This window comes from Histoplasma capsulatum, assembly GCF_000150115.1.
Source record: "Histoplasma capsulatum G186AR genomic scaffold supercont2.1, whole genome shotgun sequence".
NCBI classification, from domain to species: Eukaryota; Fungi; Ascomycota; class Eurotiomycetes; order Onygenales; family Ajellomycetaceae; genus Histoplasma; species Histoplasma capsulatum.
Window position 1 is genome coordinate 2,508,571 of NW_025544801.1, and position 24,539 is coordinate 2,533,109.

The following is a 24,539-nucleotide window of genomic DNA, read 5'->3' on the forward strand; positions in this document are numbered from 1 at the left end:
GATTCATATACGGTTACCCTGGCTCATTCACGTATCTTGACCTTTTTGTGGACGCGGTACAGCGAGGATAGAATCCCGAGGATAATAATGCCCCAGGAAAATTAATTATTGTGCGAAAAATGTGGCGTGCCCTGAGTGAATAGAATGCCCCAAGAAAGATGATCACTCTGCAACAAGTGTAACATGCCCTTAGCCAATGGAATTCCCATAAACGGCATGGCTAACCTAGTTTCCCCAGGAATTGCACGCAAGTGCTGGAAGCTGGTTTCCCTTCTCCAGGCCATTCTCAAATTCATGTAACTGGCTTTCAAGAGCTCCTGCTGCCAGAATTCCATTGCTGGTAAACAACCCCGACATGGCCCATATCATCATTGTCCAGATTCTTCTTGACACAGTAGATGGCTAAAGTAGAGCATATCATCATATCTTTGGAGAGTGTCAACAGTTCATGTTGGATCAACTGTAATGTAACTTGCTTCATTGCCTCAGAACTTGAGGGAATCTTGAAGCCCTTATATGACTCTTCACCAACTTTTATACATTCTCTGCATGTTTATTTGTTCAAACTGTGAACAGATCTGATATTCATTGCTGTAAATGGCTGGCCTGGAGAGATCCAGCAACAGTTTGAGTTAGGGGTTGTATGTGAGAGTGGTTCTGTTAGAAGCGCTGAGCATAGTTAGTATCTAACAAATAAAGGTTTTGATGATCTATGGTACCTTTGTGTCGATCCCGTCTTGGCATCGAACTTTAATATTCACCCTTTTGTCACCTTTCCCACGGCCTTGAATGGCTAGCAACTGTGTGCTCACATCTCTAAGTGGTAGCAATATGCATTATCATAACAGGACCGAAATCGTCATCAACGGGAGACACGCGAGTGGAGAATGAGCGGCCGCCGGATTGCATCCACGTTGCAGAAGAATCATGCATGTTGGGAGTGCTTAAGTTTTAAAGCGAAGGCCGCTAGAGAGATAGCCGCAATGATAACTAACTTATAGGGTGAAGACATATTAGGTAATTAAATAGCAGCAATAGGGACAACAATAAAGGTAAAAATAAATTGAAAAGGCTTCCAAGGTATGCTTCATTTGGTAATTTATTTTACACACGTTTCATTAATTATAGCTAAAATCTCGGTTTTATTTGTGCCTATCTTTCAGTGCTGAAATCACATCAAAATACTGTGCCTGTAAACACGTCAAAGTAGATAGTTAGAAACGGCTGGAAAATAAAGTATGATAAGTTGACTTCCACCACATTTAGTATTTAAAGAATAGGATTTAGTTGGGCTCCCAGATCATTGGATAAATAAATGGCTCATACTCACAATCGCGATGAAATCTAAGACGAAGGATAAACAGGAAGGTGGGAGAAAATAGACCGTCCAGTCCATCTCTTGAGCCTTAGAAGCAAACAGACCCGGGGTTGGGTTGCTTTTTTGCTCCCAATGCAGTAATTGCCCAGAACTTGGCATTGCTGAAAAGAAAATGTGATCCCAGGTTCACCTGCAACTCCCCAGTGATTCAATCTCATCCCAGTTTAGTCCGTTGAATCGCTGCATCAATGTCAACGAAAGACTAGAGCCAACCGGGAAAGAACAGATCATAAGCCCTATGATTGTCAAGGCTCTTAGGGCAAATCCGGGATGATCCAAAGTTAGCAAGGTGCTGCCTTGAGAGCAGATATCATCTCGCCTTTCCGCGGGTGTATTGAAGCCAGTTTATGAATTCCACTTCGATCTCCTTACAGTTTCTATTGCAAGGTTATGTGACAAAAGCCGACTTCCCGGCAATTTCCCCACCACCAAGAAGCGCATACACAATAGCGGCCCCTTCACACATCATGTATTTAACTCAAGAGTCCTATTATGCAGGAGGGAAGGCCAAGATGGGCTGCGGTGGGTATGGGTTGGGTAGCATTAGATCCTGGGCATGTACTCCAAGCTAATATCGAATGCTGAGACGGCTATGCAAACTGTCAATCGTGAGAACATGACAAGCTGAGAAGTAAAAATCAGCCACCAAATGCTATATAATGTCTTTCGCACATCTCGGGCTGCGGCACTTGTGTCGAGTGGACCTATTAGCTCTTTGGCTTGGATTCCGAGAGAAAAAGCAGTCTTAGGTATTGGAGAGGGAGTCTTTCACGGACGATCACACCCTACCTCCGGACACACAGGCAGTCATAGAGAGTCCGAGGTTAACGTGTTGCTTAAAATTAGAGTTATTTGAATAGTTTAGCGGAACAACCTAGAGTGTAAATCCCAATCGGGTTTGCAAAATATGCTAACATTATTCAGACGAAATGCCTGCGGGAGCGGTTGAATTCAATTCCCCTGCATGCATTGGCCAATGAATGATGAGCGTCTATTTTCCAACCTCACTTAAAAGATCAATACCTGACGCGGGGGGAACCAAATTCGAAAAGTAAAAGGAGCGCGACCTAAAACTAACACTTTGTTTCTCCGAAATTAGTATCAAGTAATTATGATAGAATAAGTATTCCCATACGCAGTAAACAAAAGGTAGCTCCCTGATAATGGTCCTGTTGGTTCAGCAGTCCTCAACTCTCATAAGGTATAGCGATGAGATCGAGCAGTAAATCACAAATGTTAAAGGGATAAATCGTCACGTCCTCTTTTCGCAAAAGGGAGCTTACAACGTGGAACTCACAGCCTGCGGCATTTCTGGAGTGACAGTCGTGAAATTCAGTTCTCGTAACTCAGTATCCTACCTGAATTCGCATACTTTGTTACCCAAGAAGTATTCGGTCTCTCCGACTTGGCCCAGAGACCTCGCCGGATCTAACAAGACGCTAGGATTAGTACCATGTGTGTGCTTGCCTCATACTGTCGAGGTCTAATTGGATATCATTATGACAGGTATCGCAGAAACTGGTCGATTTCCGTAGCTCATCCAGCATGCGTTCGACACCGGCTCATTGGGAATGCAAGGATAAAAACATCCAGTGTGGGGAAGAAGACCATAGCACAAACCCATCAAACCTTGTTCATCAGCCAGAAAACATATGCCCTGTTTCTTCACGTTAGTTTGGCTCAACGACTGCAGCCCAACTTATGCAAAATCTGATGCAACGTGTTCATCGCGCCTAAGGAATAAGGAAAAGTTGTTGCCTTTCGCCAAGGCAAAAAAATATGGCGTGGTGTTAGCTTAAAAACCGAAGATATATGGTCATAGCAAGAGTTCACTGTCCAGGGAAGGGCCCGTGCGGGGACACTGAGATTTCCGTGTCCCGCATGGGATACTAAATTTGACAGGAGTGAGATTGCGCGCTGTGCTGTGCGTGCTAACAAGGGTGAATCATGTGGATAGGCTGAGAAGATCCTTGGTGAAAATACATCTCCGTCCATGTAGGTAAGCAGTATCCTGGACGAATACGAGCACACCAGCCGCAACGGAATGAACCAAAGATCCGGAGGCTTGGACAAAGAGTTGGCTCGCTATTCCTCAGTGCCCTTCAGTGGCGATGGGCCAAGTGAAATGACACCGTAGGCGATACTACGGGAGGGAGGGTGTGGGTGTAGTTTTCAAGATAAATTAATACGAAAGCAATGCAGGTCAGCGCGAAAATGCACCAGCAAGCTAAAATCGCAGGCAGTGGGAAGGGTGAATATCATCATCCAGAGAACTAGGAGTTGTATGTTGTCAACGACAAGGAGAGCTCATGAAACGTGGAGAATATCGCTCAACATGAATCTCGGGGTTTGCGTGCCGGAATAAGTATTTATCCGGAAAATCAGGGACAATTGATCGTCGCTAGCTTAAGTCGACCTCAGCCATCGAACCGTAGTCTCCTTCATCTAGAGACACCACTGCCTACCACAACGACTGCCCCATTATGGCTCCTCAAATCCCTATGCTAGAAATGGCAGCGTATCATCGATATTCCTCTTGGATAATTCTGGTGGTTGCTCTGGTGGTTTGGAAGGTAGCCGTCAGCGGCCAAACCTTTCCGTGTGAAGCCGTTTGCAGGGGCTCTTAGGAGCCAGGGTGGCTCCAGGATTCTGCAACTGACAGCTATATGGCCCCTATATCCATGATATAGGCTCCAGCTGTGCAGATAACTTTCCTTACAACAGCATGTGACAATAGATGCTCATGGATTCCAAAAACAATGCTTTTACAAGGGTGAAGAGCTAGTTCGATCTGGGGAATGCCAACTGGGATATTTTGGCAGGATACGCACAACTCCGCCCACAAATGTTCCATTTCCATGACAATATGACAAATTTGATTCCCGGGTTGACGCTAGCTGTTTTATTTTTTTCTACATCTCGCTTCTGAGCCCCTCATTTCTTTCTTTCTTGTTTTTTTAACGAAGAGAACCCCATCTCGAGTCCTTTCGGAACCCTGTCCGTTAGGGATACTTCCTCATCGGCACGGAAATGATACTTGGTTGAGGATGGTTTGGCTTGGGCTGCATGCAGAAATTGAGAAGCGATGGACTCTGCATAATTGTCAGTGTTGTTGACACTCGTTTCTTTACACCCCAGCCATCTCGATCATCGTCTCTAGCACAGTATATAAAGCCACCTGTTTCCTCTCATCTTTCGGCTTTCCTGGTCCTTGAAAGGAAAACACAATCCTCAAAACATTGCAGCACAACTTTGGCTTCCTATTTTATATTATCCCCCCTTTTGCACCTTGGCGAATACGATGAAAGCTATAATCATTCTTACCTTTGTGGTGCAGGTTCTCACGGCTGTTGTTAGCCGTGATCCAGGGGCTGGTGATGATGCCAGCCCTCGGTCGTTCCCGCTGCCCCCTCTACCCCCTGCCACGGCGGAGGGGCCCGACCCCGACAAAGTGCAAATCATTGGCGTGACACATGGCGGAACGGGATGCCCCTCAAATTCAGTCAGGCATATCCTTTCGGATGACAGGACCGTTATGACTCTCATTTTCGACAAATATGTTGCGTCGATTGGTCCCGATGTTCCGATCACCGAGAGCCGCAAGAACTGCCAGTTGAATATCAATCTGCGGTATCCCGGTGGCTTCCAATACTCAATATTCTCAGCCGACTATCGTGGGTATGCAAACCTAGATAGGGGTGTTAAGGGTGTTCAAAAGAGCACCTACTATTTCTCTGGTCAGACACGACAGGTATGATATGTTACCATGCACCGCTCTCTTCTTGTGTCAAGAGTCTCTCCCTAAACCTGTTCCTTATAGGCTTCCACCATGACCGAATGGAACGGTCCAATGGAAAAAGACTATCTTCTCCATGACGAAACAGACCATGCCACCACTGTCTGGTCCCCATGTGGTGCCAATGGAGCCCTCAATGTCAATTCCCAGATTCGCCTAACCAGCAATAATCACAACGCTCGTGGTGTGTTGACCACAGACTCTATCGACGCGAGTTTCAGACAGATTGTCCATTTCAGGTGGCAGAAGTGCAACAACTAGTAGCTTGTAGCTTGGATGCTTGCGCCTCTGCTGCTATTCTATCGCGCCACTATATCAGGTAGAGATCGTTGTGATGAAGTGTGTATGGTGTTAGTCAAATACTGTATTGAGACTCTCGTTTTTATCTCTCTATCATGTAATTTTCTGGATGGAAACGAAAACAATTTGAAGTGGGATATATAATCTGATCATCTAGTCATAAGCGTATCGATCTAGTATTATGCCATTATCTGAATGGCCACAATGGAATATGATGTTTGCGGTCAATGATTTTTCCTCCTTTCATACCTATTTGCAGAGTGACCTATACATGTACGGGGTATTTGGTTTGCATGAAACTATCAGGTTTCTCAGGTTCCAATAATACTACCCACCCTTGGTCCAGCAACATTCATCAAGCAGAACTGAAAGTTTCAATGGAGAATATCCTCCAGTTTAGTTCCACGTCAGGATTTTACTTGTTTATATATAAAGCCTTATTACCCTTGCCCACATAGTTTGAAAACCATGGACATTCTCGTGGGCCTAAAGCGTGGCTGGGATCGGTTATGTAGCTCTCCCTTGTCTACATTTTCATTGCTTCCTTTTCCTTTCCTTGCCTTCTTATTTTAAAATAGAGACGATAACATAAGAAGTAATGTCGTCAGTCAAAGTTTATATTCGTGTGACTACTTAAATCACTGCAAGTCATACAAGTATTCAACATGACGTTAAAAAACTATTCCCCGTAAAACTACGTAGCAAACAATTCAGCCAAATCATGAAAAAAAAAACACACAAAGGTGTGTAATAAAGAATTTTGCGGTTTATTCTCGTTTTTCTTTTCGCTATATGCATTACCGAATCGATTAAGTCGTAGCAAACCATGCACATAGCTGGTGTCGGTGCGGTGCTGGGGTAAAAATTTTCTTTTCCTTCTGTCCTAGGATGGAAGGTTCCATAACGCCGGCTACACCAGATGAGGCCAGAGACCAAAGGAAAAAGCACATTCCAACACCGACACCAACACCATCGTACATCCCATATCCGTAACCATCGCCACTGCCAATTGGCCCATTTAACGGTATCTCCAGTAGCTTTGAGTATTGAGGCGTTTCCAGGTTTTCCGTCTGCCGGCACTGGTCTTGTTGTAACTGTGGCCCCGTCCAAGACCACGGGACTTCTTGCCAGCTGCGGTCAAGCCGCGGGATTCGCGGTGCTATCGGAGGAAGACAAAGTTAGGATTTATTTTTTTTACCGGAATGGTTCTTTCGAGTCCATGTATAAATGGACAAAAAAAAATAGACGTACCTTGTGCACTGGCTTGACGATCCAGTTGATACGAGGATCGCGGCGGATGGCCTTGTGCTGGGGATCGACGAGGATGACCTCAAAGTACTTATAAGTGGAGTCCTCGTTGATCCAGTAGGAGTTGAGGACGCGCAAGTTGGCGCAACGTCTTCCAACACGCTCTTCGGCAGTGCATCTCAGCGAACGTTGGTATTTGAGTTGGTTAACACCATGGTTGGTGGGTTTGCCTGTTTGTATTTAGAAATGCCGGTGTTAGATGTGTTCATCCTTTCAATTGTGTCATTCACTATTGAACTTCAAGATGAGATGAAGCACATACCGTAGGTGGCACCTTTGGGGGCTTGCCGCTTTCGACCTCCACGTCGGACACGGACACGGTAGATAACGTAGCCCTGCTTGGCCTTGTAACCGAGACGACGGGCCTTATCGGGGCGCGAGGGGCGGGAGGCACGATGGATAACGTTAAGTTGACGAAGCTATATTAATGCACTCTCAGCAAGGTTCAACGAGTGTATAGCAAGACACAAAAAAACATATTTTTTTGTGTCACAGTGATGAACAATCTCTCGCCGGAGGATGGAGTGGCGATTGGGTTGGACGCATTCCAATTCCAATTCCAGGTGATGTTTTTCTTTCTTCTATTCCCCAGCGAGGATCTCATCTTAAACATTCGAGGGGTCTCACCTCCCAGCATCGGACACGCAAGAGGAAGCGGATCACATCGGATTGCTTCTTCTTTTGAAGCTCCTCCACGTATTTAAGAGCACCCATCTGTGCGAAACAATTGTAAGCTTTTCGGATAATAAGGTAGATTGCTCAATGCCGAATAGAAGAAGCATCTCAGCATCTAAGAAAACATAAGGATCAGAAATCACATACCTTGTCGTCGTGGGATCGTTGCTGGTGGTTGTCGTGGTCGTTGTCGCTTCTTCACACAGCAAGCGATGTCTTGATCAAACTATCCACAGCCAGCAAATGTGTGAGGCGCTAACACACTTAAGCGAGCCGAAAACGAACATCTTGGCATTGTCACGTGTAATTACATTGTTAGTCATCGGGTTCGTATTCTTGGCATCAATCTGGTATGCTAACAGAGGAACATTCCTTCAATACTACTCTGATAGTAATAGTACAGCTCATGTTTCCGTATTTCACAAACAGATAAAGCTAATATAATAACCTCATTATACCTTTCAGCGAAACTCCCCTTCTGGCTACATATAATCCCATTTTCCCATCATTTTCTATCAACAGGCAAAGCCTTGGCAAGTGTCTTCATCCCTTTCACCATCTGGAATGCCATTTTACCCCAGCCATATGGTTCTTTCGTTGGGAATGGATCCTTTTCCTTCCCAATCTTCAGCATAGCCTGAAGATGCTCATCTTTCTCAAAAACTTTCGCCTTAGCCCTTCTTCCCCTTTTTCTCTCGTTGGATGGTGCAGATTCGCCCTTATCACCTCTTTTTTTGGCATCATCCTTACAAGCCAAAAGCTTGTTGATTTCAGCCTGAGATGCTTCCGCACCAATCCCAATCACCCGGCGAGTCTCTGCGCAATCTTCTTCCCACATTTCTGCGGGGTCTGGCGGCACTTCAAGCTTGGAGATGTACGCAGCGAGATTGTCATAGTCCTGAAGCAGTGATTTGGTACACTGAAGCAGGACTTGACATTTGTTGTACAACGGATGTTTGTCAGATGATACATCTTCAAGACAAAGTTTCTGAGTGTCCGATGCACAGCCAGCGGCTGATCTTGATGTCTTTGTCCCAGTCGGAGCCAGAGCGGTGCCAATTAACAAGCTGAATCTGGAGCGGAACTCTTCAGATTCGGATTCCCTTTAACCCGCAGACAACGGTTAGAATACAGCTAAGCAAGAAACAGAAACTGCGACCCAAAAAGGTGTGAAGCAAACTATTCATAAAGGGAGGGAAACCGGAAACCGGAAACGGGAATATGTAATGGGAAACATATAGGGATTCAAAACAAACCTTTCCCTCACTACCGCCTTCATAAGCCCTTCAAGCCTCCTTTCCTCCTCGCCAATGCATTTCTCTATCTCTTTGGCATAATTGTCCCTCTTCTTAGTCCTCTCCATTGCCTCCTGGAGGCCTCTCAAGGCGGCTCTATTGACCTAGTTATCATTCTGGGCATATCAAAGTGGGGCTTGCTAAACCCAAGAACTTCATAAAAGTTCTCCATGTATCGTATATTTGATGTCTCACCTGGTCAGCTCCGCTTCCCTGTCATCATCATCATCGTCATCACCATCGTCATATTCATCGTCATCGTCATCAACCTCGGTTGCGCCTAGGTCCAAACCCCCATTCGTATCCTCGTCAGGGTGATCGGTATTATCACCAGCATAGCCCGAACTTTCTTCGCGTTCTCTCGAGGATGAGTGTGTTTTCGTTCCCCCTCGAGTCGCAGGCCCAACCCGTAGCCTCTTATTCTTCCTCTGACTAGTCACAGCCCTTGCTGGAGCTGCCGGGGCTGCCGCTCTAAAAGTTAAGCAGTACACCCGCAACGCATTGCTGATGACAAGAGAAGAAAGTGATGGGATGGGTAGTAGGGAGAGTAGGGATGGTTGCAGTTTATCTCACCAGTTCTCTTTCTACCACGAGGCATTTCCAAGGTTGTCCACGAGGTGTTTCTTTGGTCACTCTGGCGTTTCTTTTTGGCGCCTAGGATGCTTTTACGGTGTCTAGCGAGGCTCAATTAATCAGCTTCCCACAGGCCATATGATGGGGACGCGAGATGGAGATCCGAGAGAAGGATACACGCTATGATGTACAGATAAGGGGGGGTTGAAGTCATGTGATATTTGGAATAGCAGATACATATGGAGAAAACAACGAATGCCATTTGAAGAAATAAATGCATATATTCATCAATAAGCCTATTCCTAATATCCCGGTTTCATTTCTATCGTTCTTAAAGCAAATCCTGATCTGCCTCCTCCCTGGACATGGGCATTCTTCTCTCGGTTAACTACATCAGTAGGACAAAAAAAAAATAAACAATATTCCTGTAACTGAAAGAGAGAGGGAAAGGGAGAGAGAGGAGAGGAGAGGAGAGGAAAAAGGAAAACTCCCAAGGAATCGCAAATGTAGAAAAAAAATATTAAATTTATATGACCCTCTCAAATTGAGTGCAACAATAACAAAGAGGAAAGGAAAAGAACTGAGAAATTGAAACCGAAATCAACAATTGCAATATTCGTGCAAGATCTAATGAAAGAAGGTGGGTGATGTGACATATACAAAACGAAGCAAAACGCAGTTGAATTAAAAAAATATATCCGAGTTCCCCAACACGCACCGATCCCCCCAGTTTTCAGAACATGAACACGATCTGGGAAGAAATATATATATATATATATATATATATATAAATAAGGCTAGCAATCTGCATGAAATAAACATTAAAAAGAAGAAGGGATAAATAAAAAGAAATCAAACTCAAAGCAGTTTCCCTCTCTTGTTTCTTTCACTCCACAATGCACCGGAGAGCTATGACAAAACGGCACAGCAATTGATCATAATGCAACACCTATTTAACACGCAAAGGACATCGAACAAGCTCAGACGGGATGGAGAAAGCAAAAAGGGAAATCAGGAAGAGAAGAGGTTACGGACAACCTGGTAAAAGTCCCACATCGGCTTGAAAACAAACCGTGGAGAAGGGGGGAGAAAGGAAGAATTAAGGGTGTGTAAAAGGCTCACGGGTTACGGAAGATATAACAGGGGAAATCAATAGATATTACATGCAAAGTAAGTGATGACTCACATCCAGGCAAAGGATAGGTGGTGGACATAAGTTGACGGTGGTGTTCCGGTGGTTAGAACGATCAGAGTCATCAGTGGGATACAATGGTTCCGTCCTCCAATCTGTCACGGATCTCACGCCAGGGGGAAAGGGGAGGGTTGTATATAGCGGGCAAGGAAAAAGATAAAGGACAAGCAAGGAGAAAAAGGAGAAAGCAAAAGTCAACAAATTACATAGACGGGATAAGCAACAGAAAGGAAAAAAGTGGGAAATGAAAAAAAATAAACGCACAAAATTCCTCCCTAAATTCCCAATATTCTTCCAATATCTACCCTTATATAATCTTAGGTTTTCTCACCGATCTTCCATGTATTTCTCAGGTTTTGAAACCCCGTCCGGATAATAACAACAACGAGGGGGAAATAGTAGCGCTGACAATGAAGAGTAAAAATGGGAATCTTTTTTGTCTCTCCTTTGAAAAGGGGGAAGGGGTAGGAAAAGAAAATTAAAAAGAGAAACTATACGCAGGAAAGAAGATATTGCTGAGTGAACTGAAAAATAGAAACAAGTGAAAGAAGCATGCAACGTGTTTGAAAATGGGTCCAAAGATCCGGGGAGAGGGCGAAGAGTGGCTGGATAATCTGCTTCTGGATTGAAGTGCGCTTTTGGTATCCTGATACCTGATACATTGAATATACTGCGTCTTTCTGCCCGCTCGTCGCAACGCTCGTGAAATACTTATTATATGGACGTTCGCCTTTCTTGTATACCATATGCTGGGCAAAATCAAAAGAAAAAGAAAAAGGAAAAAGAACAAAAGCTGTCAAATTATAAGCAAAAAGAGAAGTAAAAAAGGAGAAGCGGGGGAAAAAAAAATGACGAAGACAATCGCAAAAAGAGGCCCGCTCGCTCATAAATCCCAAGAAGCACGACGATGGAACTCCCCGCGCTAAATATATAAGACGATTCTCGAGCAACCACTGCAAAACGAACGGAGGCGATCCACTATCCGTGGCCAGGGGGTAGTCTATTTTTAAGAAACACAGGTTTCTTGTGAAAAAGTTTGTCTGAGGGGAGGCGGATGGGAGAGGTTTCAAACCGACATATCAAAAAAAAAAGAAAAAGAAAAAAAGAAAAAGAAAAAGGAATCAGGAAAAAGCAAAAGAAAATTCATCATCATCCTTAAATCTCTTGATCAGTTTTTGGCGTAAAGGAATATCTAGTACGAATTGAATTCAAACGCAATAAAAACCAAATGCCAGCTTTAGAACATAAGTGGAATCGACGAACCAAAAGAAAACATATTATAGAAAAAAAAAAGAAAAGAAAAAAAGAAAGAAAGAAAGAGAAAAGTGGGAACTGAAGCGATCGGGGGTATTTTATTATCGCGATATAGCATGTGACATTTAAGAACGAATGCAAGATAATATATGCCATATAGAAAAAGGTGTCCGGGTATAAACAAGCATATCAAGAACCGAGTGAAAGACCTTGGAAACGATTCATCCAGTCGCCTTGGGTGGGATGCGCTTGGCGGGCCACTGGCCCTAAACCAGCCGCGTTATGAAGGTCAGGTAAATTCGGATCCCCAACCCCGTAGCTCGATGGCTGAAAGGAAGAAAATGGGTCTGTTTGGGGTTGCACGCCTTGTGAAAAGCCAGGCATTGCCGCATCCGGTTGCCTGCCGCTCGCAAATGCCTGGTACGGGTCCACATACTGACTTCTAAGGTTTCCTGTGGTATCTCTCGCAGCAGCGTCTGCAAAACCTCGCATGGACGCAACTCCTTGACCGGCACTGGGGACAAAGGGCTTGAAGTCATGCGGTCGCCGTCGATCTGGGTGGCCCTCTTGAGTGAACCCTATACTGCTAGGGGGCTGCAGTCCGGCGGTTGGTGTAACAAACGATGCTGGATTAATAGCCGACATCCAAATTCTGGTTTTGTAGATTTTAAATAGATCTGTGACGAGCGAGTTGAAATTGATGTAAGTATCAGCGAAATAATAAAAAGTAAGCTTTTTCCAGTCCCTATATTAAACAGTGTCATTAGCTAACTGAATCTTCTTCTCATTACTGGCATTCTCCTCGAAAGCGTGCCTGAATTGAACTTACATTTGGAACTCTGCATCAAGGATTTCCATATTCAGCCGGTGCTCAGCTACCTTCTGCTGGCAAACACGCTTAGCTTTAGCTTCATTCCCTTCCTTTTCACGAAGGGTCTGGATTTCGTGGCTTTGGGCAAGCCGCTTGATCAGTTTGGGCTTAATATCTCCGCCTTGAGGTTCTTGCATTCCATGCTGGCCCTGTGGTCCCATACCACCCACCGCGCTGCCAGGGGCTCCGTTCATATTTGAAGAGACACTGTTTGGATTCACGGCATTTGGGACACCTGACTGGCTTTGGCGGGAGAATATCATAAGCCACTTGTAATGCTCCTCTGCATAGTGTTCTTTAAGTTCGCGCGCTCTCGCCCAGCTGACGTTTGCATGAGCAACCGTGCCAAGATCGGTACCCCGATCTGCTTCAACAATGACGAGATCACCAGTTTTGACCTGCAACCCAGTATCCTCTTGGATATAGAAGACGTCGGCCCTGCCGCACTTGAACGTGACAATAAAAAGCTGTTGGTTCTGGTGGGCATGCGCCAGATTCGAGTGTTGACGGCCAAAGGCGTTGGGCATGACATATGCCTGGTGGAGCGACGTGGATATCCCAGAGGTAGGAATATTATCGGAGACACGGAGGGACTTGTCGTGTCCAGGGAAGTAAGAAGCTATATGTAATGGGGCTTGTAAACGTTGCTGTTTCATTGTGTGACATGAATAGTAACAGTGATCCGAAAGAAATTGAAAATACTCACAATTGTTATCCGCAGGGGAAGCACTAACTCCCCCATTGGCAAAATTGGTAAAGCCATCTTCTCGGTTACCCATCGAAGCAGCTGGGCCAATAACGGGCTGATGGGAATCAGCAGGCGAACCAAGAGATTGCTGTCTCATGGGGATGTCGGCAAAAGAATGGCGGCGACTCTGGGGTCCTTCAGGCATGCCACCAAAGCCAAGCGAGGTTTGCCAGTGGGCCTTTTTAATGTTTTCAAGCGCACGATTCTCCAAAGAATTAAAGTTCGGGAATGGCTTATCAAGATTAGTTGAATGCTCACTGAGCCTTCTCCGACCATTGCTCCTGGTACTATTATAACCCGGATGAATCTCTCCCAGTTCATCCAAATCCTCGACTGCCAAATCGCCCTCCTCTGGAACACTTCCAGGAAGACGGTGCAGGTTATGACTCTGAGCAAGAGAGAATCCACTTGTTGCAGAAGCGGAAGACATAGCACGGTCACGGAATCGAGAATTATCGAGTTGTCCTGATGCGGCTTGTCGCAAAAGGGCATTTTCCAACGAAAGTTGTTCTATCCGACGTGCCTGGTTCAAAGAAGACCAATTATATCCACCTTCAGCACCATTTACATTGCCATCGTCTTCATCCTCACGAACACGACCAAGAGTGGCCGCATCATGCCCTAGTTCTCCAAGCATGCTTGGCCTGGAAGAGCGACGCTGGATTGAAGATAATGGCGCAACCGTACCTCTGCGTGTGGTTGGAGTAGCAATCGCGCCGTTATTAAGTGGCAGAGTAGCTTGTTGTTCTGTATCTAGCTGGCCAACAGAATACGACTGGGAGCGATATGTCTTCGGGGTAGGATGGAGTGGGATCGAAAATGGAATATTGGAGTCCCCAGATATCGTTTTGGCTAGCGGGCTAAGGATATCATCACCGCTATTTATAGTTGATGAAGATGGCATCATAGTGGAGGTTGGTGACTGAAGAACTTCTGTCAACCTTGATGGGGGTTCTTTGCGCGCATCTGAGTTCCATATTGCTGTTCCCCAGGGAAAAGGCCCAGTCCCGGTGGATCCCCAGCTAAGTGGGGCGTTAAGCCCAGGGCTAGTCGCACCTCCCCATGAAGTTTGATCAGCGGCTGGGGTAGTAGGGTTAGAATTTGCTGATGAAAAAGAGGAGCTTGTTGGCAGGGACGCCTTTCGAGCCAACGTGGTTGGAACATCGTTGATCCATGATATGCGCCGCATGGGTTTAACTACGGGGGCAGCTGGGAGTTGGTTTTGTTGGTGATCTTCATCCTCAGACGAAGCCAAAGCCTCCGAATCAGGGGTGGATCTTCGAACTCCAGGGCGGGTTTTCTCAATCAAGATTGAAGCATTATTGCCAGGTGGTGGGTATGAGGGATGAGGGCTCTTTGCTGCAGGTGTCGTGCTTTTGCTCGATGTACTCCTGCTCGACGAAGCCATGATCGCGGTACGACTTCGGAATCAAGGTAGAGGTAGAGGGTCAAAATCTGAAAGTCCTCTTTAAGTCACGATTAGCTGCTGAAGAAACTATGGTATATAAAGATTATAATGAGTGCGTTAACAAGGTGACAGTGGTTTGTGAATGACAGAAGGCCCTTGTGTCTCTCGGTAGGTGATATCAGGGAAACTGAAAAAAAGTGACGAAGTTCACGAGCGGTGTGCTCCGCCGTCCACGAAATCTAGGTCGATGACATCCACGGGGTATATGCCGAAAGTGAAAGAGAGAGAATACTTACAACTTGCCAACTTAATGGATGGCCTGTAATCGCAGCTTGCGCTGCTAGAGAAAACCGGAGGTAACAATGCGCGAACACGTAATCAAAGGCTTTAATTGTGTAGAGGCATGCGCATCGGTCGAGCGTCGCCTGATATATTGCGGAGTGTTGTAAATCGTAAAAGGAGAAACAAACGAGGTGAATGACTCGTGGCCAGTAGATCAAACAAACAAGGAATCCTAGAATCGTCAAGATAAAAATTAGCCATCGTATTCACATTATAGCCCCAAGAAAGCATCTCAAGGCTGCTATCGGTGGTAAAACAAGCAGGCTCAAAGTGAAATCCCCGACTGAGTCGACTGAGTCAGCAAAAGGAATGATTGCCAACCAAAAGAAAACCGCGCATCGCATCTCCATTGAACCGGACAATTTTATAGCCTGAACAGTTGAACAAGGATATTTTCTTATTGTATGAAGCACGTTGGACCGGAGGTGGAAACGGTAATCAACATCGTGCAACAAACGCGTAGCGAATCAAGATCTACACCCGTGATTGGAGGTAACAGCCGGGTCTCAAAAACGTGTGCGAAGTACGACGATCCAATTGAAGACGCTCCCGAAGCGCCGTAAGGAGCTAAAGGGTCTTCACGAAAGAACGCTGGAGAGTCGAATGAATTCCCAATGACGTAGTCCAGAAAATGTGGGTTATGGTTTTCAAAGCCTTTTCGACGGAGGGAACACGCGGGGCAGCCAGCAAAAAGATTGCAACTCCTGCGGATCTGTCGTGGGGCCCAAAGGGATTTCACTTGAATCCGACAACAAAGAGTGTAAAGGAAAGGCCCAGACCTTACCGTCGAACAAGGCAATTCCCTAAAGTTATGCGACAGTCGAACGAAGGAACGAAGAAAGGGATCGCGGGAAGGGATGGCTCTTGGATGCAGTCGCGCAACAATAATATATGAAAAAAAACTATCAACGGTCAGTGTCCGTTGCGCGGTAATTTGATGTAAAGGCACCTTCGAGGGGAAAGAAGGAGAACAAGCAAAGAAGGCTGTCATTACTCACCACTCTATGATATTGGCTGCGATTTATTGTAGGCGACTGCACCGGGAGGAGGTAAAGAAGAAAAAAAAATAGGAAGAATGTGAAGGAAAGAGAAAAGGAGAAAACAGAAGAAAAGGAGAGAAAACGTCAAGGGAAAAATGCAACCGTCAATCAAGTCCCTCGAGAAACAAATACGTCAAGCCCAAGTTGAAGCGACCAGGCTTCAGGGAGTCGGAAGGTAAAAAATGCCGCTGGTTTTCCGGCCAGAAGAGGTTCGGGTGGCGATTCTGAAGGTATATCCGGGACAAGGGCTATCTCACTGGCGACTGGTTATTTTTATGGTATTTATCGTTTTGGTTTTTCTCTTGTGCGCAATGAACTCTTCCGTGTAATCCTATCCTCTGTGGTTTTCTGGGTACGTTCTGTCTATTCGTAGTGTTGCAAATATACGAAGCAGAGGAGGAAGAAGTCGTGTGCGGTCGGATATAGCGAAGAGGGAGAAGAAAAAGCTTCCGCCTCTGGTGGTGGGGGGAGGGCAGGGATGAAGAGGTTTGCGTTGCGATGCAGGAGATGGAGCGATATACAGGATAGGTAGGATGGATGTCTATGGGATCAGGAGTAATAACTGCTGCGAACAAGCCATTCAACCGGTATCAGGCCAGACGCATCCTCAAGATCGAATCTGACAGCGCTTGGATGATCGGTTGATCGATCGGTCGCAGAAACAATTGATGACGATGGAGGAGGAGGACGGGGACATTTGGGGGAGAAAGAAACGCTGGGTGGCGGAACTCGGGCGGGACTCAGGCAGAGGGTTCAAGGCAGAGGAAACCTTGGAAAGTTTGGATAGAGTCCACAGTGACGGGCGCGGTGACGGTCTGAACACAAGCTACACCTCTTTGGTATTTCCGTCGGCGCTCGAATGGGGAGGCGCGGATCTTGGGGCTAGAGTTGCGGAGAAAGGAGAGCTGGGCGACAGCGACTGGGGAGACCGGGCACGGTGGGCAGTCTAAAAGGGCCTGGAAACCGGCGCAGAAAGTGGCTAAGACGCGCGCTGGAGGAGCGTCTGGCACTGGCAGAGAGATGGATGGAGATGAAGCAGGCCAAAAGGCTAAATTAAGTTGGGTTGCTGGAGAACAGGGTTTGAGGCCGATTTGGGCAGCTTTTCTCTATCTATGTATGGATCAACCGAATAAACAACCGGAATACACTGCTCGGGATACCTAGGTGGGATTGCGAAGTTCTACAGTTTCCCTGTCCACTCGGTTTCTTTCGATGAACAGAGTATCCATCCATGACTGAATCAGTAATGGCGGGAACCACCATGCAGGAGCTTGTGCAGTTCCTCTTAAAGCTAGCAGGGAGTTTGGCACCATTGATTTCCCCCTCGTCGTCCTGTCGCCTCCACAAGTACGACGCAGTCAATGAGAATGTGTATATATTAACTTATCCGTCAAAGCCCTTGCAATGATGCTCCATATGTCCACCGTAGGTTGACTGGATGGAATGTTAGCTTTGGGCCGTGGAAGCTTGCTGGATCTATCTATGAAATCCTTTTCGTTTAACTATATCAGGCCTCCTTTGTACAATACCGCTAACCGTACCCACCCAGCGTCCAGACCAAAGGGCTCAGGGTCCTCCCAGCCGTCGCAAGGATCGAAGAAGATCGGCTCCATGGCGAATTTTTACTTCCTTATATCTACGTCTTGTTCTCCTGGATTAAGAAATTTGCTTGTAGAGGGGGCCCGAGGGGCGAGGGCAAAGACGAGGCGGGGAGCCACAAAAGCCAAAAGAAACAGCCGAAAAGTAAGAGCGAACGCCTCTCGGGGTGGATGAATGGGTGGGAAGAATGCGGAGAAAGGCGTGGCTTGGATCCTCCCACATCAAAGCATAAATGTATAAAGTCCGTATCTCGGTCGCTTGCTCTGCAATTAATTTTCCTGCAAGCTCTTTCTTCTCAAAGAACATGTGCTTGCCTCCGGACTTAGAGAGCGATGGAGAAACAGCAGACGGAACAGGCGGGGCACCCTCTTCGTTGAGTTGATGGGATGGTCTCTTTGGCCTGTCTAGACGCTGGGTGGCACCAGCGAGGCAGAGGGACGGCGTGCAGTCTCGCCGAGTCATCAAGGACAATTATCCTGGCTTCTTAGTAGGCTGAATATAGCTGCTGAGGGGAGAAAAAGGGCCTTTCATTATCTGCAACTGCAATTAAATCGCCGGCTGCGAGATATGGAGTGTAGTATACTCCGTACTCCGTCCCCCGTATACTGTGTATACATGTACGTACAGTACATACATTCGTTCTTCCCCGCAAAATGACGATGGCCCAAGCAACCTTGGAATGGATTCTTGTAGGTTCATCACGGTGCCTTGCCTGGATCTTGGTTCAAATGAGGTAAGACGTCATCGCCAAAAAGGCTGCTGGAGAGAAAATCGTTTTTCCGGAACGGACATCCCTTTTCTTTCCATGGTTAAAAGGCATCCCTAGGTTTCAGCACCTTGCGCTGTAATTAGGATGAAGGATCGCGTGATGCTTTCAAGGTCCAGCCATCCATGGTTGAGCTGTTTCTGCCCGGAGGTAAAACTACGTGCCCCAAATGCATCAAAAGCATCAGCATATGTCTGTCCAGTGTGTACCTGTACACGCACAGTGCCTTGTACTGGAGCAGATCTAGATGCACGTAATATATAGTTCTTTACACACCAATACAAAACTCAAGCGGCAAATCGACGAGTGTATGGAAGCAGAGGGGAGAAATGAACAACCATGGCGGTACAGTACGGGGAGGCCTTAGGTACGACAATGAGGGCCCAGAAATCTCCACAGCACAGTCGACGCAAGTACAGTACATACAGCACAAACCCCAGTCCTCCTTACTAGCGTTTGCAAGGGATCTTTGGTCGAACGCGGGATCCAACAAGCAGTCCGTACTGCGTATTATATTGTATTGCACATTACACTCCAGCTTTACCTGATCAGATGCAGCACACGGGCACCGCAAGCTCCAAACAACACATGGTAATAACATCGGAGAAGGAAAAGAAAAAGAAAAAGAAAACGAAGATACACACAGATGACAAACGGGCTCAGAATGGTGATCGCGGATCTTTCCGTGCTTCGCCCAGGAGATCCCCGAAGGTTCAAGGGTTTCCCTTCCCCCCCAGCGCCTCCGCTATCAACTGACTGGACCAATCTCCAACCCACCCCTTGCAGAGAAGAAGATTGACCTGTCATGGGGTTGGCGAATGTCATCGAACCATGCACTATGTCTGGTATCACTGGCTCGCAAAATTACGTGAAAGTTGCTTCTTCTACATGCTATTTCGCAGTACTAACTATGGCAAAAATAAGATGATGCGCCCAGGAATCCGATAACAACCTCCCTGCACTGAATATTCCCCTTTCCCAAACGTCCGCCTACCAGTTTGTTGAGGAATCAATGCATGCTCGAAGCCCTCGCAATTGGGGCAGCCAATGCTTTGGAGAAGACCCCACACTGTCGTTGGCACTCCATTTATATCGTCCGCTTCCCTGAAAAAAAAAAAAAAAAAAAGGGCCACAGAAGTGGATGAAACCGATTTGCATTCAAAATCCAGATTCTGGCGAATATTTTAAAACTCGTTGTCATCTAACCATTGACAAATCAATATTCCTACCAAAAGATCGCACCAGAAGAAGAGCTAACGAGCAACAAGTCCAGAAAGGAAGAGGCCAATGAACAGCTTTTTTTTATTAATGACTGCTGAACGAACGACAAGCACCACCAACCTATCAGGAAATAAGGAAATGAATGAAAGGAAACTCAAAAAACAAGGCGGATGGGAATCGTCTTGAAGGTGTCCAGGAAATGCTTAACGGATTGGCAAGGGGACAGGGCGCACACCACGCAGGAAAGCAGGAAAAGAAAAACAGCGTCAACACAGACTCAGGATTCAGGAAGCGCGAAATCTCCTGCACCCCGCATTTTTGAAACCATCAGGTCCTGCACCAAAATATGGACTACGCAGTAGCCTCAATTACTTTTTCCCATGATCCATTAGCATGTAGCCAGAGCTATATGTGCAGTCCATTTGCTCCATGCAATACCCTCTTGGCGCTCTCTTATCAGTTCACTCGCTACTAGGCCGGGGACTCCCCTTGCATTTCCTTTGCTTGCTATTCGAGAGGGGCCTGCCGCGGCACATACGTCGTAGTGATCCATGTGTAGGAGGGGGGGGTTATATCTGCACGCTACTATGTAGTATCCACGCTACCAAGGGCATATCCCTGGCTCATGGGAATTTCTCGGCCCTCTCATTCTGTCTTTGTCTTTCCTGCATTCTCTGGTAGAATTTCGCTAGCAGCACAGGGGTTTCGATTGAACTTGTTGATGTTGTTTTTTGTGGCTGATGATAGTTTTACTCTAATCTGTTCTTCGCCACTTATGAAGCAGCAGACTGAGGAGAATGCATATATACAATTCAGTGCACAGCTCCCACGCAACCCCCTTAAATGACTCGAGTTAGGGGCAAGATGAACAGGCAAAAGACAATGGATGACGATGGCAATTTCGACTCAACAAGAAAAAAAAAGAATTCACATGCTACGTACGGGGCATGCGCAACCCACCTGTGCAACAACGAAGTAAAAAAAAAAAAAAATGCCACACCTTATAAAACTATCTAGAACTGCTTTTTCGCCATCCTCTTTTTCAACCTTGTATGATTGCATTGCATCCTTCCTCCTTACATCGACCAACCAATCACCTAACTTATAACTACTACCAAGACACCGGCATCAAAATCGGCACACAAACGCTTTCGCTAACCCCTCCTCCCACCTCGCCTGCCTGAGTCAAGCCCCGCTCCCAGTTCCGCCTTTGCTCCCGCCACCGCCCAGCTCGGGAACTAGGCCTTATATCATGATGGGTCTAGGCGGGCGCCCCTTGCTCCTCCTGTTCCCTCTGTACTCCGCAAACTTTGGTCATTCAAATCAAATCAAATCACACCTCCTCCAAAGCCTGATCTGCTTTGTTTTGTAATTTTTCTCACCCTACCCCTTCCCCTTCCCCTCCCCCTCTACCTTCCCCCCCCTTTCCTATCTTTCTTCGACGGTATCGTGTGTAGCCAACAGCTCGAACGGAAAACAATTTTCCGCTACAACGAATAGCAGAGAAAACGATTTCAGGTGTCCTGAGTTATATGCTGTGCCGCGCCGCTCCTTGCGTACGTTACCCAGGCTTCAGGGATTGTGTCTTTATTTCCTTCCTCCCCCCCCCCCTTTCCTTGATTTTTCATTCTTTCATCCGGCGGGATGAGACCGGTGGAGAGGTTTGCTGCATGTTCGTTCTTGGTGTAGCATGCTGGTATCTATCCACCTTTATACATATAGATAGTATATGTGTGCTCGTCGAATTCAAAGGTTTCCTCGTGGAAAGATGGGCCATCATCTCAAGCTGCTGATGCTAATGATTTCGGGGGAGAGATCCTTGTCTCGCCGTGGTCTGCCTGATATATCACCTTTTTGAAGGTTGGGTGCATTGTATGTTTCAAAGAAGTAGACGCGAGAAATGCTTATCCGTCCCGTTGGTTGATGATAACTTCTGGCAAATCTATTGCTATTTGGTAGCCTCACCTTTTTTTGAATGGTGTAGAGGTATAGACATATGTATATATGGAACTAGTTGATCATCCACATGAAGCCTCTTGGAAGGCATAGTTAAGGGGGAGACGTCCATCTCCGCTCCAACAATTAACATCGCATATCTATCAACGTCTCAATCCATTCGGTTGACGGTTGACGGTTGACGGTTGACTTGCCCATCCATACCTTTTTTATGGAACTTGACACGCATGTCTATCGGACAAAACTCCCGCAGTTTAAAGGCGGATCCCACGTCAAAGCCAACCAACACGGCTCTTCATAAATGGAAATCTCATACGAGTGGCTCCACAGCCAAGGCTCTCCCTCTCCCCATATGCCTTATATACAGCCAGCAGCGACAGCCCGCGAGGCATGAGCTGTGTGTGACCCATCTCATATCACACACATTCTCGCGTCTCAACACCAAAATATGCCCGCAAACGTTGCCCTTGACGTGCGTACCAAAATATGTATCTTGCTCGCTCTACCGCGAATGGCGAGGACGGCGATGGTCCTTTTTGCCGGGCAGACGATGAGGACATATGAGTTGACGCATATCTGTCTCTCGTTAGTGGATAGGATAGCCGAAAGGAGAAAAAAACTAGCACACCACCAGATCCAAATTCGACTCCATTTTGTTGTTGTTGTTCGTGGGGGGGGAGGCCGAAATCCCGGAGTGGATGGTCGTTATGAGCGCCGTACATCTGTTCCATCGCCTCTTCCCCGCTTCCCCTGATGATATCGTAGGCAAGTTGTAACAGATACCTTGTCGCTCTCATTTAATCTGGAGATGAAAAAAAAAAAAAAAAAAACTGTGTGGGCCTTGTTTTGACTCGGTAGGCGTATGGTGTATCCCAATAACACGAATACAATCAATCAATAGTTTTCTTAATCAGTATCACCAGGAGGCTGCGAAAGTGGGGGGAATAGCGATAATATGAGTGACATGAAGAAAAGACAAGTTATTCATAAATATCGACAAGACAATCTCTTCCTATCCGCCGTGACGCAGCTTCATTTATTGTACACAAACGGCAAAAGTGAATATCATTGAGCAAAAACCATGTTTAGATAAAAGACATGCAAACCTGAGGCGGCAGGTGTTTCGGTGTATGAATATGCCATACGGATATGCCAGGGTATGTGGAAACAGAAAACAAGACCCCGAAGGAGTAGCGGAGAGGGGGATAGTGAGAAAATATAATAGACAAAAACCTTTTCATTTTAGATAAGCCGTCCACTGAGTATGCGTCAGGCGAGAGAACGGAAAAGATATTCCGGTTACTCAGCCGCGTCGAGGCTGCTCGATGCAGTCGCTTGGGGACCTTTCTGTTGCCGTAATTTCTCCTCGAATTTCGCAAATTCATGCAAACCAACCTCTTCTTCCTGATCCAGGACATGGTTGACCCCTTTAACTTCCTCGATCTACAAATAAATACAGGTCAACTTCAATATCCAAACATAGAACTTCAAAGAGCACCTGCAGGTCCGAGTAGAGTTGGGGCGGGAAACATAACACAGGGGAAAAAAAAGGGAGGGGAAGGGGGGTAAGATAAAAGACAGGCCGCTCACATAATGCATCAACATAGACTCAATCCCATTCTTCAACGTCACTGTACTCGAATCACACGTCCGACACGCACCACGCAGCTTCAAAGACACAATCCCATCCTCAAAGCCACGGAACTCGATATCGCCTCCATCCTCCTGGATCGCAGGGCGGATCCTCGTCTCCAGCAGCTCCTTAATCATACCGACAACCTCATCGTCGTCCTCATTATAGCTCAGTGAATCTTCTTCAGCAGGGCCAGCTCCAGCCCCAGCCTCCGCGACATTGATGATCGGCTCGCCCGTAGTTACTGCTTCGGTGATTAGGCTGAAGACCTCAGGTTTGATATGCGCCCAATTCGCGTCGCCGGCTTTGGTGATGGTGATGAAATCCGGGCCATAGAAGACAGCGGAGACGCCATCGACATTGAGGAGCTTGGCGGCCAACGGAGACGGGTAAGGGGGTGTGAGGGTCGAGCGTGGCGAGAGGTATTCTACGAATGAGGTCGGGAAGTTTTCAGGGAGGACGGGGTGATTGGGGTTAAATTTTAGTGCCTGGACGAATAACAAAAAAGAGGATCAATCAGCTAGATGTTCCAATGAAATTTCTTTCTCCATGCTTGCGTTCTCTCTGTAGCCCCTCCGGAACTCAATATCCATTGCAGCACAGATTACAATCTCAAGTTGCCGTTTTGCTCACTTACATCAGCATTCGGAGTGGTTTCGGTCTGAATAAAGATCGTCCGGTTTCCCGTGGCCCCATTTATCTGTGGCGCCCGCCTCGCGGGTTGATGTCGCGGATCCAGAGTTGGTCTATGGCGTGAGGTCGACGAGGTAAGGACTGGGATCTGTGCTGCTTGGCTATGCATGCCAGAGACACAGACGGGGCCACAGCCACCCAAGGAAACGCCGCGGCCGGGCCGTGACCGTAAGATCGACCTTATGAATGACCTGGAGAGTGTATTTGTCGCCATTGTGTATATATATCTCTACACAGGCGGTTGCATATCAATATATATCGAATGGTTGTTGTATGTGAGATGGAAAACTTGGAGTTCATTTTCATCCGGCCAAATACAGCCGACTTCCGGATGACGTAACTTGAGATTAGTAATCAAGTTTCATGGACCAAAAAAGTAAAGAAAGTCTACATAGCTGGCGTTTGATCACGTCAAGAGTGGGCGAACTCGACCATCATCCACCTAGTTTCAGCGTGACGATGATATGCAATATGCATGTCTTGAATGTCTT

At 46.5% G+C, this 24,539-nt stretch overlaps 8 protein-coding genes across 8 annotated transcripts; 3 read left to right on the top strand and 5 right to left on the bottom strand.

The window, feature by feature from the left end:
• Window positions 1-4,679: 4,679 nt before the first annotated feature.
• HCBG_00806 (uncharacterized protein) lies at window positions 4,680-5,435 on the top strand (the record flags this gene model as incomplete). The annotated part of the gene is made up of 2 exons (XM_045427856.1): window positions 4,680-5,129; window positions 5,199-5,435. 2 exons carry the CDS (start codon window positions 4,680-4,682, stop codon window positions 5,433-5,435), a joined length of 687 nt encoding a protein of 228 aa, XP_045291831.1.
• Window positions 5,436-5,694: 259 nt separating this feature from the next.
• On the bottom strand, window positions 5,695-7,653 carry HCBG_00807 (60S ribosomal protein L15; the record flags this gene model as incomplete). Its single annotated transcript, XM_045427857.1, has 5 exons — window positions 5,695-6,633; window positions 6,726-6,952; window positions 7,045-7,201; window positions 7,410-7,496; window positions 7,605-7,653. 4 exons carry the CDS (start codon window positions 7,494-7,496, stop codon window positions 6,493-6,495), a joined length of 612 nt encoding a protein of 203 aa, XP_045291832.1.
• A 309-nt stretch (window positions 7,654-7,962) lies between these two features.
• On the bottom strand, window positions 7,963-9,350 carry HCBG_00808 (uncharacterized protein; the record flags this gene model as incomplete). The annotated part of the gene is made up of 4 exons (XM_045427858.1): window positions 7,963-8,560; window positions 8,714-8,848; window positions 8,948-9,215; window positions 9,326-9,350. 4 exons carry the CDS (start codon window positions 9,348-9,350, stop codon window positions 7,963-7,965), a joined length of 1,026 nt encoding a protein of 341 aa, XP_045291833.1.
• A 2,610-nt stretch (window positions 9,351-11,960) lies between these two features.
• Window positions 11,961-15,963, bottom strand: HCBG_00809 (PSP1 domain-containing protein; the record flags this gene model as incomplete). Its single annotated transcript, XM_045427859.1, has 5 exons — window positions 11,961-12,516; window positions 12,601-13,261; window positions 13,349-14,856; window positions 15,095-15,312; window positions 15,925-15,963. The coding sequence occupies 3 exons, from the start codon at window positions 14,796-14,798 to the stop codon at window positions 11,961-11,963; spliced, it is 2,667 nt and encodes an 888-aa protein (XP_045291834.1).
• A 399-nt stretch (window positions 15,964-16,362) lies between these two features.
• Window positions 16,363-17,130, top strand: HCBG_00810 (uncharacterized protein; the record flags this gene model as incomplete). Its single annotated transcript, XM_045427860.1, has 2 exons — window positions 16,363-16,410; window positions 16,807-17,130. 2 exons carry the CDS (start codon window positions 16,363-16,365, stop codon window positions 17,128-17,130), a joined length of 372 nt encoding a protein of 123 aa, XP_045291835.1.
• A 454-nt stretch (window positions 17,131-17,584) lies between these two features.
• HCBG_00811 (uncharacterized protein) lies at window positions 17,585-18,275 on the top strand (the record flags this gene model as incomplete). Its single annotated transcript, XM_045427861.1, has 3 exons — window positions 17,585-17,605; window positions 17,737-18,020; window positions 18,188-18,275. 3 exons carry the CDS (start codon window positions 17,585-17,587, stop codon window positions 18,273-18,275), a joined length of 393 nt encoding a protein of 130 aa, XP_045291836.1.
• Window positions 18,276-21,758: 3,483 nt separating this feature from the next.
• Window positions 21,759-22,359, bottom strand: HCBG_00812 (uncharacterized protein; the record flags this gene model as incomplete). Its single annotated transcript, XM_045427862.1, has 1 exon — window positions 21,759-22,359. One exon carries the CDS (start codon window positions 22,112-22,114, stop codon window positions 21,995-21,997), a length of 120 nt encoding a protein of 39 aa, XP_045291837.1.
• Window positions 22,360-22,552: 193 nt separating this feature from the next.
• Window positions 22,553-24,313, bottom strand: HCBG_00813 (HIRA-interacting protein; the record flags this gene model as incomplete). The annotated part of the gene is made up of 3 exons (XM_045427863.1): window positions 22,553-23,165; window positions 23,313-23,843; window positions 23,993-24,313. The coding sequence occupies 3 exons, from the start codon at window positions 24,260-24,262 to the stop codon at window positions 23,022-23,024; spliced, it is 945 nt and encodes a 314-aa protein (XP_045291838.1).
• Window positions 24,314-24,539: the final 226 nt, after the last annotated feature.